The following is a 16,988-nucleotide window of genomic DNA, read 5'->3' on the forward strand; positions in this document are numbered from 1 at the left end:
CATGGAGACGGTTGCGAATGGTCCTCGCCGATACCCCAGGAGCAACAGTGTCCCTAATTTGCTGGGAAGTGGCGGTGCGGTCCCCTACGGCACTGCGTAGAATCCTATGGTCTTGGTGTGCATCCGTGCGTCGCTGCGGTCCGGTCCCAGGTCGACGGGCACGTGCACCTTCCGCCGACCACTGGCGACAACATCGATGTACTGTGGAGACCTCATGCCCCACGTGTTGAGCAATTCGGCGGTACGTCCACCCGGCCTCCCGCATGCCCACTATACGCCCTCGCTCAAAGTCCGTCAACTGCACATACGGTTCACGTCCACGCTGTCGCGGCATGCTACCAGTGTTAAAGACTGCGATGGAGCTCTGTATGCCACGGCAAACTGGCTGACACTGACGGCGGCGGTGCACAAATGCTGCGCAGCTAGCGCCATTCGACGGCCAACACCGCCGTTCCTGGTGTGTCCGCTGTGCTGTGCGTGTGATCATTGCTTGTACAGCCCTCTCGCAGTGTCCGGAGCAAGTATAGTGGGTCTGACACACCGGTGTCAATGTGTTCTTTTTTCCATTTCCAGGAATGTACTTAAACCTAACTAACCTAAGGACACCAGACACATCCAAGCCCGAGGCAGGATTCGAACCTGCGACCGTAGCAGTCGCGCGGTTCCGGACTGACAGCCTAGAACCGCGAGACCACCGCGGCTGGCTCGGTCACTGAGGCCGGTGCAGATGATAGGGAGGGAAATTATGTGGAGAAATGAAAATATTTTTCCTAAAGCATGTAACACAATGTAAAACTTTCAAACATGTAAAATAAAAGATGGATTGAAAGGAAATAGTGTGGATTTCTTTTGGAGTGTTCCTTGTACGTAGACAAACGTCATTGTTGGTGCTTCAGATGTTATGTTCGTTATGTGCGCCGGTGAAGTTTCAAACTGTGCTTCCAGATGGCAGAGCCGTAGTACAGCTTCAAAATGGCGTCCACGTATGGCTGACATTACAAGCAGCGTGTTCGTGTTCAGAAATAGAAACCTAGTTGAACATCGATAAACTTTTCTGTGCAGTGTATGACAATGCTGCAGTCGACAGAAGTACAGTGGGGCAATGGGTGAAGGAAGTCGCAGCCTCAGGAGATGCAGAAACAGAGCTCCACGATCAGCCATGCTCAGGACGTCCTGTCACAGCCACTGCTCGAGACGTGCTGAGTCTTGCGGATGCCATTATTCGTGCCGACTGGCTCATCGCAACTCAAACATTTGGCTCTACAGTTGACGATCTGACATGATGGAGGCTCTTGGATAATCAAAGAGGTGGTCACTATGGGCTCCACGAATGTTCACAGCGGAGCACAAGATTCAAAGATAGGCCATTTTCCTCTGAATTGTTGGAGCGTTTCGAGACCGACGGAGAGGCCTTTCTGTGACGGATCGTTGTGGGAGACGAAAGCTGGGCGCATCACTTTGCGCCAGAAACAAGAAGGCAGTCCGTGGAGTGGCATCAGCCTCATTCAAGAAAAAATTCAAGACAACTCCCTCTGCCGGAAAAGTAAAGGTGACAGCCTTCTGGGATTGTGATGGCGTCATTCTCGTGGATGCGATGCTTAAGAGCGTCAACCATCAATGCAATGGCATACGTGAAGACTCTGAATAAATTTAAAATCCGTTCCCGAAGTGTTCGGTCGGACAAGGATCCAGCTGAAGTCATGCTTCAGCAGGATAATGCACTCCCACAAACAAGTCTGAGAACCCGAGAAGACATCGCGAGATTGGGTTGGACACAGGTGCCTCATCCACCCTTACAGTCCAGACCTGGTACCCTCGGACTTGCATCTCCTTGGGCCGCTTAGAGAATCTACGGGGAACACACTTTGAAGGTCACGAGAGTGTCATCCGTGCAGTGAAAACATGGCTACGCCTACAGGACAAGAGCTTTTACCAGCAATGAATACATGCCCTTCCACGACGTTGGCATATGGCCATAGAACTTGAAGGAGACTACGTAGAAAAATAGGACATGGAGAAGACAGGTGGATCTATAATGTCAACAAATTCTGAGTCTTAAGAATAAATATGTTCTGAGAAAGAAATGTAGAGCACTGCTTGTTGAACTACCCTCGTAGAATCAGTATCGGAGTTTCGGCTTGGTAGCCGTTCTTAACTGAGTCACTGTCGTCATGAGATACCTCGTAATACGGTCTCACAGCTCCTTTTTACTGACTCAGTGCAGGAAACTTAAAGCGACCATTAAAGAAAATAGAACCTACAGTATGATTATCAAGAGGTCAGATGGAAAACCAGTCCTAAGGCAATATTATGGAAACGGAGGAATGCGTAAACGAAGATGAGATGGAAGATATGTTACTGCGTGAAGAATTTGACAGAGCACTGAAACACCTGAGTCGAAATAAGACACCAGGAATAGACAAAACTCCTTTAGAACTGCAGATAGCCTTGGGAGAGCAAACTATCTCAAAACTCTTCCATCTGGTGAGAAAGATGGAGGAGACAGGCGAAATACTCTCAGACTTCAAGAAGAATATAGTAATTCAAGTTTCAAACGAATCAGATGCTCACAGTTGTGAAACTTACAGATTTATCAGTTTGATAAGTCACGTTAGCAAAAATACTAAGACGGATTCTATGACAGGAGACCTTCAGAGTGCTGGAAGAAATCATGTGTAAAAGAGAAAGAAATAGGAGTGATAATTAGCTTCTATAAGAACGAAGTGGCTGACATTAGGAACTTTCATCAGGAACAGGAAGCAAAAATTAAGAAAAGGCGTGAGGCGGTGTTTCTACTCTATCTCCTTTTACATTCGATGCTTGCATATAGGAAGCTATCGACCATGTCCGTGAAACCATTTAGGTTGGGATCAAAATTAATGAGCAGAAGATAGACTTTATATGTTACGCACATGCTATTACTGTGGCCACGGAAGCGGAGGAAGTGTTCAGAACAATGGAAAGGATATCCTATAATCAGGATAAACAAGCAGAACCGAAGAACAGTACGAACTTTTAGGAATAAGAACTGGAAACAGGAGCTAGCAGTTATAGAGGATATTATCTTTTTGGGAAGCAGGATATTGAGGGATGGTAGAGACCTGAAATAAATTGTGAGCAGAACACGGCAAGCTAAAATTACATTTAACCTGAGGAAGAGTCTGTAAATGCGGAAACGGACAATGAAAGCATTTCTTTAGAGTGTGGACCCATTCAGGTATGCAACTAGGACGTAGGAAGAGAGAAGACGGCTAGAAGTCCTGGGATTTGAAGCTACAAAAGGAAAATCAGCAAGAGAGACTGGGTTACCCAATGTAGAGGTGTTGAGAGCAGTACGGGAAACCAGGTCGCTGTTGGGGCAATCTCATAGGACACAGTTTATGACATAACAACATAGATGAAACAATGAGCTATCGAGGAAAAAAGTCGCTAGGGACAACCAAAGATATTCCAAATGCATCAAATAATGTACGACCAGCTTACTGCCCTCCGCTTGCCTCGCTGTATGGACTGCACACACTTTTCTCTTTTTTTGTTTTCTGTTTTTCTCTAACCGAATTTTTATGCTGTCACTTTTCACGCCAATTAAGGCCATAGAAGCATGGTCTTTTTCGAATGTACATCTGGCCAAGAAGCAATTCTGGTAACTGGAGCCCATAGTTTTTGTTAATCATGCCTTTTGAGTTCTTGTTGTGATTGTTCCATAGGAACTTACAACCCCTTCATATCAAACCAAAAAGTGAAACTTTTTATAGTTTTACATTTAGAAATTCTTTAATATAACCGAGCATTTAGGTTAAAATTTCCGTACCCCACCACACCTAGTTAGGACCTGTATTTCCAAAAATAATGAAACACATGTTCTTTTTATTTCTATCAGAGAACGCAAACACAATTTTTTGCAGATTCCGCTTTGAAAATGCTTTCATAATGAAATAATGTCATAAAACTTTTCATTGTCTATTTCACTGCCTTAGGGCGCTGAATTTACAGGAACACTGAATCACGTGGTTTTCTTTTCAAACGAGAGGCCATACACCAATGTACATGGGAGTAACTTCAGAAATGCTTTAGTAATTCTTCAAATAATGATTTATTATCAAAGAAACTTTCATCCATCATTTACCCCCTTTGTGGCTGAGTATCCACAAATGTTGAAACACTTACTTTTGTACATCTGACTGATAAACCAAAGACAAATTTTAATAGTTCAGATTGCCGTAGTAGCGACATATTTTTAAAAAGCATTTAACCCCTTATTTCAACCCCCAGCAGTGGTATCTCGAACAGTCCCTTCTTAAACGATCCACGTTATCTCCCACTTTCAAGATTGTACCCTTAGCGTTTTAGGGTGGGCGACGGTGAGTCACTGGATGGGTCTGGCCCTATTTCATCCGCTTCGAGGTTGAATTTCCAGAAATAGTGAAACACCTTTTTTTCATTTCTAACTGAGAAACCAAATAAAAATTTTCAAGGACTTATATTAAAAATGCTTTCATAATGAAATAATTATATAAAATTTTTCATCCACTATTTCACTCCCATAGGGGTTGAATTTCTAAAACCAATGAAACACTTTTTTTTAAATTATACCCAAGAGTCAAATACTAGTTTTCATGCATGCAGCTGTAAAATAATTTAGTAATTCTTTCATAACGGTTTATATTTATAAAATGTCTGTCACCCAATGCATCATTTGCATAGGGGTTAAATTTCAAAAAAATGATGAAAGATATATTTATTTATTTCAAACCAAGAAACCAAATACCAGTTTTCGAAGGTCTTATTCCAAAATTGCGTTAATGGCAATACGTCTTCAAAAACTTTTCATCTCCTATTTCACCCAGTTAGAGGTGCAATTCCTAATTCTTTCTTTTTATGTGACGCTTAGAGCATAAGATCAACACTGTCTCCAAATTCCAAGTTTCTATCCCTAGCGGTCTGAGGTGAGCGATGATGAATCAGTGAGTCAGAATGATTCACGATGCAAATATTTTAATATGTTATTCTACAAGTAAAACTAAGGAAAAAAGGTTCATGTAAACACAGGTCCACAAGTGTTTGGTTACGCTGTTACCGCTAATAAAAGATTTTGCCTGGAATTTATCAACTTCGCTAGTACGAAGGCGTCACAAAAATATACGAGGTTAAAGTAAAGCAGTATTTCCATTTATTTTGTTGTTATTGATCTGGTGAATCTAATAAAACATATGCCATACGTGTATCTGCAGTAGTTTTCAAGAACATCCAGAGAAGCAAGGAAGTAATTTCGTAAAATATTTAGTTTATTAACTGTTTGGCTCAATTTGTTTTTTAAATTCCAGACAACTACAGAAAGTTTTCGACAGAAGTTGTAGAGAATTTAAGTTTGGAAAAATGGCGGTAGTAACGTTAACTCAAAGTGTATGAATGTGGTAGATAATCTGCTTTTATTAATACCATAGCACACGTGAATTCATGTTACACCGGAAAAACCAAAGCTGAGTGTTGAGGAAATTGTACAGTGTACCTACAATTTCACATTACATTCACAATAAATGTTCAAAAATGTCTCCACCGAGTTTAATGCATTTAGCTGGACGTGTATGAACAGATATTGTTGCTCTTTTCAGTTTCACAGTGTTGTTCTTAATTTCGTCTATTGCACTGATAATGCGAGCAGGTAACGCCTCACGTGTATTTTCTCCCCATAAACTATGTCTTTCATCCATCCCTATACTCAAAAATCTATTTGGTGCTAAATCGGGCAATCTGGGAGGCGACGCAAGTGTATCACCACGAACAATCCATTTCTGGGGGAAATGTTCATTTAAACGTGTAGCAACGGCGTTTGTGAAATATGGGGGCGCCAAGTGGAACATCTTCGAACAAGCGGGGCATTTCTTCTTGGAGGAATTGTAAGTACGTCTCGCCAGGTAGACCTCCTAGGAAAATGAATGGCCCAATAAAGTATGGTTTGATTATAGGAAGCTACCATTTATGCTAAATCGCGCTGGAAATTGCGGTACATCACTGCATGTGGGTTTGCTTCAGCCGATAACTGCTCTTTATGTAAATTGTTTACACTATCTCGAGTAAACTGTGCCCCATCAGTAAATAAAATTTGTTTGTGTTACTGCAGATTAGTATTAAACCAGTTGCACAGCTCCAAGCGAAGGACAGGATCTTCCGGATATAAATGATGCACTTTTTGTTTACGATAAAGAATACAAATTATTGTATTTCAGCGCACACCATACCTTAGGTTGTGAAATGCCTAATCCTTGAGAAATACATCGTGTACTGGTAATCGGACTAAGTAGAGCAGCATCCATAAAATATCCTCCTAATCATCTTCACGTATCGAGAGCTCGTACTGGTTATGATCACAAGGCAGAGAAACTGTCTTATCTAACATTCGAAACACTCCACTAATGGTTGGTACATTCAGAACCCTCGGGGTTGGATAATGTATGTGATAACCGTTAACTGGAGCCGTTGCATTACCATCCCATTTGCCATGAATATACACCATATCGGCGTTATCAGGAGAAAGAAAACTGGCGTTCTACGGATCGGAGCGTGAAATGTCAGATCCCTTAATCGGGCAGGTAGGTTAGAAAATTTAAAAAGAGAAATGGATAGGTTAAAGTTAGATATAGTGTGAATTAGTGAAGTTCGGTGGAAGGAGGAACAAGACTTCTGGTCAGATGACTACAGGGTTATAAACACAAAATCAAATAGGCGTAATGCGGGAGTAGGTTTAATAATGAATAGGTAAATAGGAATGCGGGCAAGCTACTACAAACAGCATGATGAACGCATTATTGTGGCCAAGATAGATACGAAGCCCATACCTACTACAGTAGTACAAGTTTATATGCCAACTAGCTCTGCAGATGACGAAAAAATTGAAGAAATTTATGATGAAACAAAAGACATTATTCAGATAGTGAAGAGAGATGAAAATTTAATGGTCATGCGCGACTGGAATTCAGTAGTAGGAAAAGGGAGAGAAGGAAAGGTAGTAGGTGGATATGGATTGGGGCTAAGAAATGTAAGAGGAAGCCGCCTGGTAGAGCACAACTTAATCATAGCTAACACTTGGTTTACGAACCATGAAAGAAGGTTGTATACATGGAAGAACCCTGGAGACATCAAAAGGTATCAGATAGATTATATAATGGTAAGACAGAGATTTAGGAACCAGGTTTTAAATTGTAAGACATTTACAGGGGCAGATGTGGACTCTGACCACAATCTATTGATTATGACCTGTAGATTAGAACTGAAGAAATTGCAAAAAGGTGGGAATTTAAGGAGATCGGACCTGGATAAACTGAAAGAACCTGAAGTTGTACAGAGTTTCAGGGAGAGCATAAAGGAACAATTCACAGCAATGGGTAAAAGAAATACAGTAGAAGAAGAATGGGTAACTCTGAAGGATGAAGTAGTGAAGGCAGCAGAGGATCAAGTACGTAAAAAGACGAGGGCTAGTAGAATTCTTTGGGTAACACAAGAAATATTGCATTTAATTAATGAAAGGAGAAAATGTAAAAATGCAGTAAACGAAGCAGGCAAAAACGAATACAAACGTCTCAGAAATGAGATCGACAGGAAGTGCAAAATGGCCAAGCAGGGATGGCTAGAGGACAAATGTAAGGATGTAGAAGCTTATCTCACTAGGGATAAGATAGATACAGGCTACATAAAAATTAAAGAGACATTTGGAGGAAAGAGAACCACTTGTATGAATATCAAGAGCTCAGATGGAAACCCGGTTCTAAGCAAAGAAGGGAAAGCTGAAAGATGGAAGGAGTATATAATCTATACAAGGGCGATGTATTTGAGGACAATGTTATGGAAATGTAAGAGGATGTATGAAGATGAAATGGAAGATATGATACTGTGTGAAGAGTTTGACACAGCACTGAAAGACCTGAGTCGAAACAAGGCCCTGTGAGTAGACAACATTCCATTAGAACTACTGACGGGCTTGGGAGAGCCAGTCCTGACAAAACTCTACCATCTGGTGAGCAAGATGTAAGAGACAGGCGAAATACCCTCAGACTTCAAGAAGAATATAATAATTCAAATCCCAAAGAAAGCAGGTGTTGACAGATGTGAAAATTACCGAACTAAAAGTTGAAAAAGTCACGGCTGCAAAATACTAACGCGAGTTCTTTACAGACGAATGTCAAAAATAGTAGAAGCCGACCTTGGGGAAGATCAGTTTCGATTCCGTAGAAATAATGGAACATGTGAGGCAATACTGACCCTACGACTTATCTTAGAAGCTAGATTAAGGAAATACAAACCTAAGTTTCTAGCATTTGTAGACTTAGAGAAGGCTTTTGACAATGTTGACTGGAATACCCTCTTTCAAATTCTGAAGTTGGCATGAGTAAAATATAGGGAGCGAAAGGCTATTTACAATTTGTATAGAAATCAAGTGGTAGTTATAAGAGTTGAGGGGCACAAAAGGGAAGTAGTGGTTGGGAAGGGAGTGAGACAGGGTTGTAGCCCCTCCCCGGTGTTATTCAATTTGTATATTGAGCAAGCAGAAAAAGAAACAAAAGAAAAATTCGAAGTAAGCATTAAAATTCAAGGAGAATAAATATAATCTTTGAAGTTCGCCGATGACATTGTAATTCTGTCAGAGACCGCAAAGAACTTGGTAGAGCAGTTGAACGGAAAGGATAGTGTCTTGAAAGGAGGATATAAGATGAACATCAACAAAAGCAAAACGAGAATAATGGAATGTAGTCGAATTAAAACGGGTAATGCTGAGGGAATTAGATTAGGAAATGAGACACTTGATGTAGTAAAGGAGTTTTGCTATTTGGGGAGCAAAATAACTGATGATGAGCGAAGTAGAGAGGATATAAAATGCAGACTGGCAATGGCAAGGAAAGCGTTTCTGAAGAAGAGAAATTTTTTAACATCGAATATAGATTTAAGTGTCAGGAAGTCATTTCTGAAAGTATTTGTATGGAGTGTAGCCATGTATGGAAGTGAAACATGGACAATAAATAGTTTGGACAAGAAGAGAATAGAAGTTTTCGAAATGTGGTGCTACAGAATAATACTGAAGATTAAATGGGTAGATCACATAACTAATGAGGAGGTATTGAATAGAATTGGGGGGAAGAGAAGTTTGTGGCACAACTTGACTTGAGGAAGGGATCGGTTGGTGGGACATGTTCTGACGCATCAAGGGATCACCGATTTAGTATTGGAGGGCAGCGTGGAGGGTAAAAATCGTAGAGTGAGACCAAGAGATGAATACACCAAGCAGATTCAGAAGGATGTAGGTTGCAGTAGGTACTGGGAGATGAAGAAGCTTGCACAGGAGAGAGTAGCATGGAGAGCTGTATCAAACCAGTCTCAGGACTGAAGACTACAACAACAACAACAACAACAATACCCTCATCATCATCTTCACGTAACGAGCGCTCGTACTGGTTATGAACACTAGGCAGAGAAACTGTCTTCTCTAACATTCGAAACACTCCATTAATGGTTCGTACATTCAGAATCCTCCGAGTCGGATAATGTACGTGAAATTCGTTAACTGGAAGGGGCCAGTAACAATCACATTTGACATAAATAAACACCATATCGGCGTAATCCTCTGTCCTAAATTTGGAAGGCATCCCTACTTCATAAATAATCTACAAACTACAACTATGTGATTACAGTTAAATGTACTGCTGTTATTATGTTGTTTCACTGAACAAAATAGAAAACTAGGAAATGACTGAAACAATTCACAAACGGTAGTCAATAATGACATAAAAGTTTTTACGTTCTCAAGTAAACAAATGTATAATTTTCTTGGCTTCTCTCATTGTCCTAGAAAACTACTGCAGGTACTGGTCTGGGACATGTTTTATTAGATTCACCAGACGAATAACAACAAAATAAATGGAAATCGTACTTTACTTTAACCTCGTATACTTCTGCGAGGCCTTCATATTATCGAGTTGCTAAGTTTCATGCAAAATCTTTCATTAGTGGTAACTCCATAACTAAATATTTGTAGACCTATGTTTATATGGAATTTTTTCCCTAGTTTTGCTTGTAGAGTTTTATTAAACTATTTGGATAACTTCGTGACTCATCCTATACGTACATGTGAGATGCACTGCGTAAGTCAAAATGAAGGAGAAGGCAGACAGAAGGAGAATGGCGTACTACTGCAAACCAATCTCGGAATTCAGCACTGGAGAGAGTATGTGTCGGATTAAGGTTTGTGCCTCATTGTTGTTGTTTTTTTGGTCTTCAGTCCTGAGACTGGTTTGATGCTACTCTCCATGCTACTCTATCCTGTGCAAGCTTCTTCTTCTCCCAGAACGTACTGCAACCTACATCCTTCTGAATCTGCTTAGTGTGTTCACCACTTGGTCTCCCTCTACGATTTTTACTCTCCACGCTGCCCTCCAGTACTACACTGGTGATCCCCTGATGCCTCAGAACATGTCCTACTAACCGATCCCTTCTTCTAGTCAAGTTGTGCCACAAACTCCTCTTCTCCCCAATTCTATTCAATACCTCCTCAGACGTTATTGTGATCTACCCATCTAATCTTCAGCATTCTTCTATAGCACCATATTTCGAAAGCTTCTATTCTCTTCTTATCCAAACTATTTATCGTTCATGTTTCACTTCCATACATGACTACACTCGATACAAATACTTTCAGAAACGATTTCCTGACACTTAAATCTATACTCGATGTTAACAAATTTCTCATGTTCAGAAATGATTTCCTTGCCATTGCCAGTCTACATTATATATCCTCTCTACTTCGACCATCATCAGTTATTTTGCTACCCAAATAGCAAAGCTCCTATACTACTTTAAGTGTCTCAGTTCCTAATCTAACTCCCTCAATATCACCAGAGTTAATTCGACTACATTCCATTATCCTCGTTTTGCTTTTGTTGATGTTCGTCTTATACCCTCCTTTCAAGACACTGTCCATTCCGTTCAGCTGCTCTTCCAGGTCCTTTGCTGTCTCTGACAGAATTACAATGTCATCGGCGAACCTCAAAGTTTTTATTTCTTCTCCATGCGTTTTAATACCTATTCCGAACTTTTCTTTTGTTTCCTTCGCTGCTTGCTCAATATACATATTGAATAGCATCGGGGAGAGACTACAACCCTGTCTCACTCCCTTCCCAAGCACTGCTTCCCTTTCATGTCCCTCGACTCTTATAACTGTCGTGTGCTTTCTGTACATATTGTAAATATCTTTTCGCTCCCTGTATTTTGCCCCTGCCACCTTCAGAATTTGAAAGAGAGTATTCCAGTCAACATTGTCAAAAGATTAAGTCTACAAATGCTAGAAACTTAGGTTTTCCTTGCCTTAATCCTCCTCATTACAAAATTTCAAAAAACGGTTTCGTACCAAAACGTCATGTGATTATTTTGGTTTGATACTGGCTACATGCACAGTGTGGTATTTTCCCTCTGCAGAGGTTTGCCTGCATAGTGAGTAGAGCGAAGGTGCTGCACGTAAGGCAGTGTTTTGTACATATATTTATAGATGCAGCTGTGGCTAGAGTCGGAAGCCACGGGTTGTTTAGACGATAGACCCCGTATTTGCCGACCGAGCAAAAGGCGTAATGCTGCTGAGACATTTCAGGAAGAAATGGAGACTGTAGCGGGTTCGTCTATGCATGGGGAAATCAGCTCTCGTGCAGACGCACGTCGCACAGGCATTCCATACACTGCTGTTTGGTTGGCAATTAGGCGTACCCTCCGATGTTATCCGTACAAAATCCATCGGCATCATGAACTGTCCGCAGCTCGTGGTCGTGCGGTAGCGTTCTCACTTCCCGTGCCCGGGTTTCCGGGTTCGATTCCCGGCGGGGTCAGGGATTTTCTCTGCCTCGTGATGTCTGGGTGTTGTGTGATGTCCTTAGGTTAGTTAGGTGTAAGTAGTTCTAAGTTCTAGGGGTCTGATGACCATAGATGTTAAGTCCCATAGTGCTCAGAACCATTTGAGCATCATGAACTGTTACCTGGCGATTTAGTGAATCGGAGGGCATTTACTGTGTGGGCGTTTCAAATGATGGCGGAAGATGACGATTGGTTGAGTAGCGTGTTGTGGACCGACGAAGCTCATTTCACGCTCCGAGGGTCTGTCAACGGCCACAACTGCAGAATATAGGCTACCGATGATCCTAGAGCTGTCGTGGAAACTCCAATGCACGACGTGAGAGTCACGGTTTGGGATGGATTTACCGCATGTACCGTTATCGGGCCTTTTTACTTCGAGGAAATTCGTGATTCTGCTTTCGTAATTTCTACCGTGACGGGTGAGAAGTACGCTGATATGTTACAGAATCGCATCATCCCCAGCCTGGCTGATAAACACCTGCTGGAACGTACGATGGCGCTCCACCCCATGTTGCTAGACGCGTGAAAGATATCCTGCGCGCTTCGTTTGCCGACGATCGTGTGCTCAGCCGCCACTTTCGTCATGCTTGGCCTCTCAGGTCCCCAGACCTCAGTCCGTGTGATTATTGGCTTTGGGGGTACCTGAAGTCGCAAGCTTATCGTGATTGAGCGACATCCCTACGGGTGCTGAAAGACAACATGTGACGCCAATGCCTCACCATAACTCCGGACTTGCTTTACAGTGCTGTTCACAACATTATTCCTCGACTAGAGCTATTGTTGAGGAATGATGGTGAACATATTGAGCATTTCCTGTACAGAACTTCATATTTGCTTTGTCTTGCTTTGTTACTCTACTCATTGCTACTCTGATCGTGTGGAGCGCCATCTGTCGGACATTTTTTGAACTTTTCTATTTTTTTGTTTCGTATAAAACCCCATGTCATTCCAAGCATTTGTGTCAATTTGTACCTCTCTATCTACATTATTCCGTGATTTATTCAGTTTTCAAATTTGTACTGACTATTTGATCACCCGGTATTTATAGATGCTGCTTGTTGTCGTTGGGTGGCCGAGCGGTTCTAGGCGATTGAGTCTGGGACAGCGCGACCGCTGCAGTCGCAGGTTGACATCCTGCCTCGGGCATGGATGTGTGTGATGTCCTTAGGTTAATTAGGTTTAAGTAGTTCTAAGTTCTAGGGGACTGATTATCTCAGAAGTTAAGTCCCATAGTGCTCAGAGCCATTTGAACAATTTTTTTTTCTGTCGTTGAAAGGTGCTGTGTGGCGGCAGCCCCGCCTGGATGTATGCAAAAGCAGGCCACGTGCCTCCCTCGGGGTACCGCGTGGGGCAGACGTCCACAGGGGAGCGGCTGTTCGTTGGACGTGTGATGCACGACGGGGCCACCGCCGTTGGCAAGGTACATTAGATTAGATTAATACTTGTTCCATAGATCATGAATACGTCACTTCTTAATGACGTGGAATGTGTCAGGTTAATAAAACATGTCTGTACAAGACGCGAGGTGCATTCAAGTTCTAATGCCTCCGATTTTTTTTCTTATTAACTACTCACCCGAAGTCGACGAGACTGGCTTTACTTCTCGACGTAATCGCCCTGCAGGGGTACACATTTTTCACAACGTTGACGCCATGATTCCATGGCAGCGGCGAAGGCTTCTTTAGGAGTCTGTTTTGACCACTGGAAAATCGCCGAGGCAATAGCAGCACAGCTGGTGAATGTGCAGCCACAGAGGGTGTCTTTCATTGTTGGAAAAAGCCCAAAAGTCACTAGGAGCCAGGTCAGGTGAGTAGGGTGCATGAGGAATCACTTCTCAAAGTTGTTATCACGAAGAAACTGTTGCATAACGTTAGCTCTATGTGCGGGTGCGTTGTCTTGGTGAAACAGCACACGCGCAGCCATTCCCGGACGTTTTTGTTGCAGTGCAGGAAGGAATTTGTTCTTCAAAACTTTTTCGTAGGATGCACCTGTTACCGTAGTGCCCATTGGAACGCAATGGGTAAGGAATACGCCGTCGCTGTCTCAGAACATGGACACCATAATTTTTCCAGCACTCGCGGTTACCCGAAATTTTTTTTGGTGGCGGTGAATCTGTGAGCTTACATTGAGCAGACTGGCGCTTTGTTTATGGATTGAAAAATGGCATCCACGTCTCATCCATTCTCACAACCGACGAAAAGAAGGTCCCATTCATGTTGTCGTTGCACATCAACACTGCTTGGCAACATGCCACAGGGGCAGCCGTGTGGTCGTCCGTCAGCATTCGTGGCACCCACCTGGATGACACTTTTCGCATTTTCAGGTCGTCATGCAGGATTGTGTGCACAGAACCCACAGAAATGCCAACTCTGGAGGCGATCTATTCAACAGTCATTCGGCGATCCCCCTAAACAATTCTCTCCACTTTCTCGATCATGTCGTCAGACCGGCTTGTGCGAGCCCGAGGTTGTTTCGGTTTGTTGTTACACGATGTTCTGCCTTCATTAAACTGTCGCACACACGAACCCACTTTCGACACATCCATAACTCCATCACCAAATGTCTCCTTCAACTGCCGATGAATTTCAATTGGTTTCACACCACGCAAATTCAGAAAACGAATGATTGCACGCTGTTCAAGTAAGAAAAACGTCGTCATTTTAAGTATTTAAAACAGTTCTCATTATCGCCGCTGGCAGTAAAATTCCATCTGCCGTACGGTGCTGCCATCTCTGGGACGTATTGACAATGAACGCGGCCTCATTTCAAAACAATGCGCATGTTTCTATCTCTTTCCAGTCCAGAGAAAAAAAATCAGAGGCCTTAGAACTTGAATGCACCTCGTATTAATTACTCAAAATATTGCATGACACTAATGTTTAAGTTGGTTTTTTCCCCTCCCTTTATTTATACCTAAAACTTCAGCCAATGAGTACAAGGAGTTGTCATCTAGAAATTCTTTTAATTTACTTTTAAATGTTGGTTGGCTATCTGTCAGGCTTTTGATGCTGTTTGGTAGGTGACCATAGAGTTTTGTGGCAGCATAATTTACCCCTTTCTGTGCCAAAGTCAGATGTAACCCTGGATAGTAAAGATCATCCTTTCTCTTTGTGTTATAGCTATGCACACTGCTATTACTTTTGAACTGGGCTGGATTATTAACAACTAATTTCATAAGTGAATATATATACCGTGAGGTTACTGTGAGGATCCGTAGATCCTTAAATAGATGTCTGCAGGATGAGCGTGGGTGGGCTCCAGCAGTTATTCTGATTACACGTTTTTGAGCAATGAATACTTTTCTACTCAACGAAGAATTACCCCAGAATATGGTGCCATAAGGAAGCAGTGAATGGAAGTAGGCATAGTAAGCTAATTTACTGAGATTCTTATCACCAAAATTTGGAACAACCCTAATAGCATATGTAGCTGAACTCAGACGTTTCAGCTGACCATCAATGTGTTGCTTCCAGTTTAACCTCTCATCAATGGACACACCTAAAAATTTTGAAAATTCTGCCTTAGCTACAGACTTCTGTTCTAAGTCTATATTTATTGCTGGAGTTGTGCCATTTACTGTACGAAACTCTATATACTGTGTTTTATCAAAATTTAAAGAGAGTCCGTTTGCTGAGAATCACTTAATAATTTTGTGAAAAACATCATTTACAATTACATCACTTAATTCTTGGTTTTTGGATGTTATTACTATACTTGTATCATCAGGAAAAAGGACTAACACTAGCTTTGCATATACCACTCTCTCCCTCAGTCTCACAGAGGGACCTTATTCACTGGACCTCTTAGGATCTGAAGATCAGTCCCAGGACATCTGTTTTCACCATTCGTGAAACGAGCTGGAATTCCTCGCTTTGGTACCCGCTGGGCTCTAGAACACTCTGCCGACCGGGGTGGCCAAGCAGTTCTAGGCGCTATAGTCTGGAACCACGCGACCCCAACGGTCGCAGGTTCGAATCCTGCCTCGGGCATTGATGTGTGTGATGTCCTTAGGTTAGTTAGCTTTAAGTAGTTCTAAGTTCTAAGGGACTGATGACCTCAGAAGTTGAGTCCCAGTCTAAGGCGCTCCAGTCATGGACTGTGCGGCTGGTTCCGGTGGAGGTTCGAGTCCAACCTCGGGCATGGGTGTGTGTGTTTGCCCTTACGATAATTTAGGTTAAGTAGTGTGTAAGCTTGGGGACTGATGACCTTAGCAGTTAAGTCCCATAAGATTTCACACACATTTGAACAAGTAGAGTCCCATAATGCTCAGAGCCATTAGAACCATTTGCAGAATACTCCATTCCGAGACTTATTGGTCAACAAACAGTCTAAGATGCTTTTCATCAAAAACACTTTCTAAACCCTCTCTGGTCTTTTCCACAAGTTTCTGAGTTATAAAACTAGACAATGCAATATGTAGGTAATTCCATGATTGCATTGGTGTAAAGTGCCAGCAATTCAGATTCCTTAGTAATTACGTATTGAGGTGTGTATCTCAGACACGCATACTTTTTTTATTGGTGACGACATTCGTACATGTGCATTCGGTTTCAGCACATTAGGGACATAACAGAGTTGTTCTTGTTGTGGTCTTCAGTCCAGTGAGAGGTTTGATGCAGCTTTTCATGATACTCTACCCTGTGGAAGCTTCTTCATCTCCAAGTAACTACTGCACCCTACATCCTTCTGAATCTGTTTAGTGTATTCATCTCTTGGTCTGCCTCTACGATTTTTATCCTCCACGATGCTCTACAATACTAACTTGCGTGATCCCTCGATGCCTCAGAATATGTCCTATCAATCGATCCCATCTTATGATCAAGTTGTGCCACAAATTTCTCTTCTCCCCAACTCTGCTTAGTACATCCTCAATAGTTATGTGATCTACCCATCTAATCTTCAGCATTCTTCTGTAGCACAACGTTTGGAAAGCTTCTATTCTCTGTTTGTCTAAACTATTTATCGTCCATGTTTCACTTCCATACATGGCTACACTCTACACCTACATCTACGTGCGTGGCGGAGGATACTTCATACCACAACTAGCAACTTCTTTCCCTGTTCCACTCCCAAACAGAACGAGGCAAAAATGACTGCCTATA

At 42.2% G+C, this 16,988-nt stretch overlaps 1 protein-coding gene across 1 annotated transcript in view; it reads left to right on the plus strand.

The window, feature by feature from the left end:
* LOC126293571 (natterin-4-like) overlaps nt 1-16,988 on the plus strand; it is a 68,919-nt gene that overhangs the window by 31,012 nt on the left and 20,919 nt on the right. Inside the window, exon 3 of the mRNA XM_049986847.1 lies at nt 13,163-13,306. Coding sequence (XP_049842804.1) covers nt 13,163-13,306 — 144 coding nt within the window. The remainder of the gene's footprint in view (nt 1-13,162; nt 13,307-16,988) is intronic.

Source organism: Schistocerca gregaria, chromosome 10 (assembly GCF_023897955.1).
Source record: "Schistocerca gregaria isolate iqSchGreg1 chromosome 10, iqSchGreg1.2, whole genome shotgun sequence".
Lineage (NCBI taxonomy): Eukaryota > Metazoa > Arthropoda > Insecta > Orthoptera > Acrididae > Schistocerca > Schistocerca gregaria.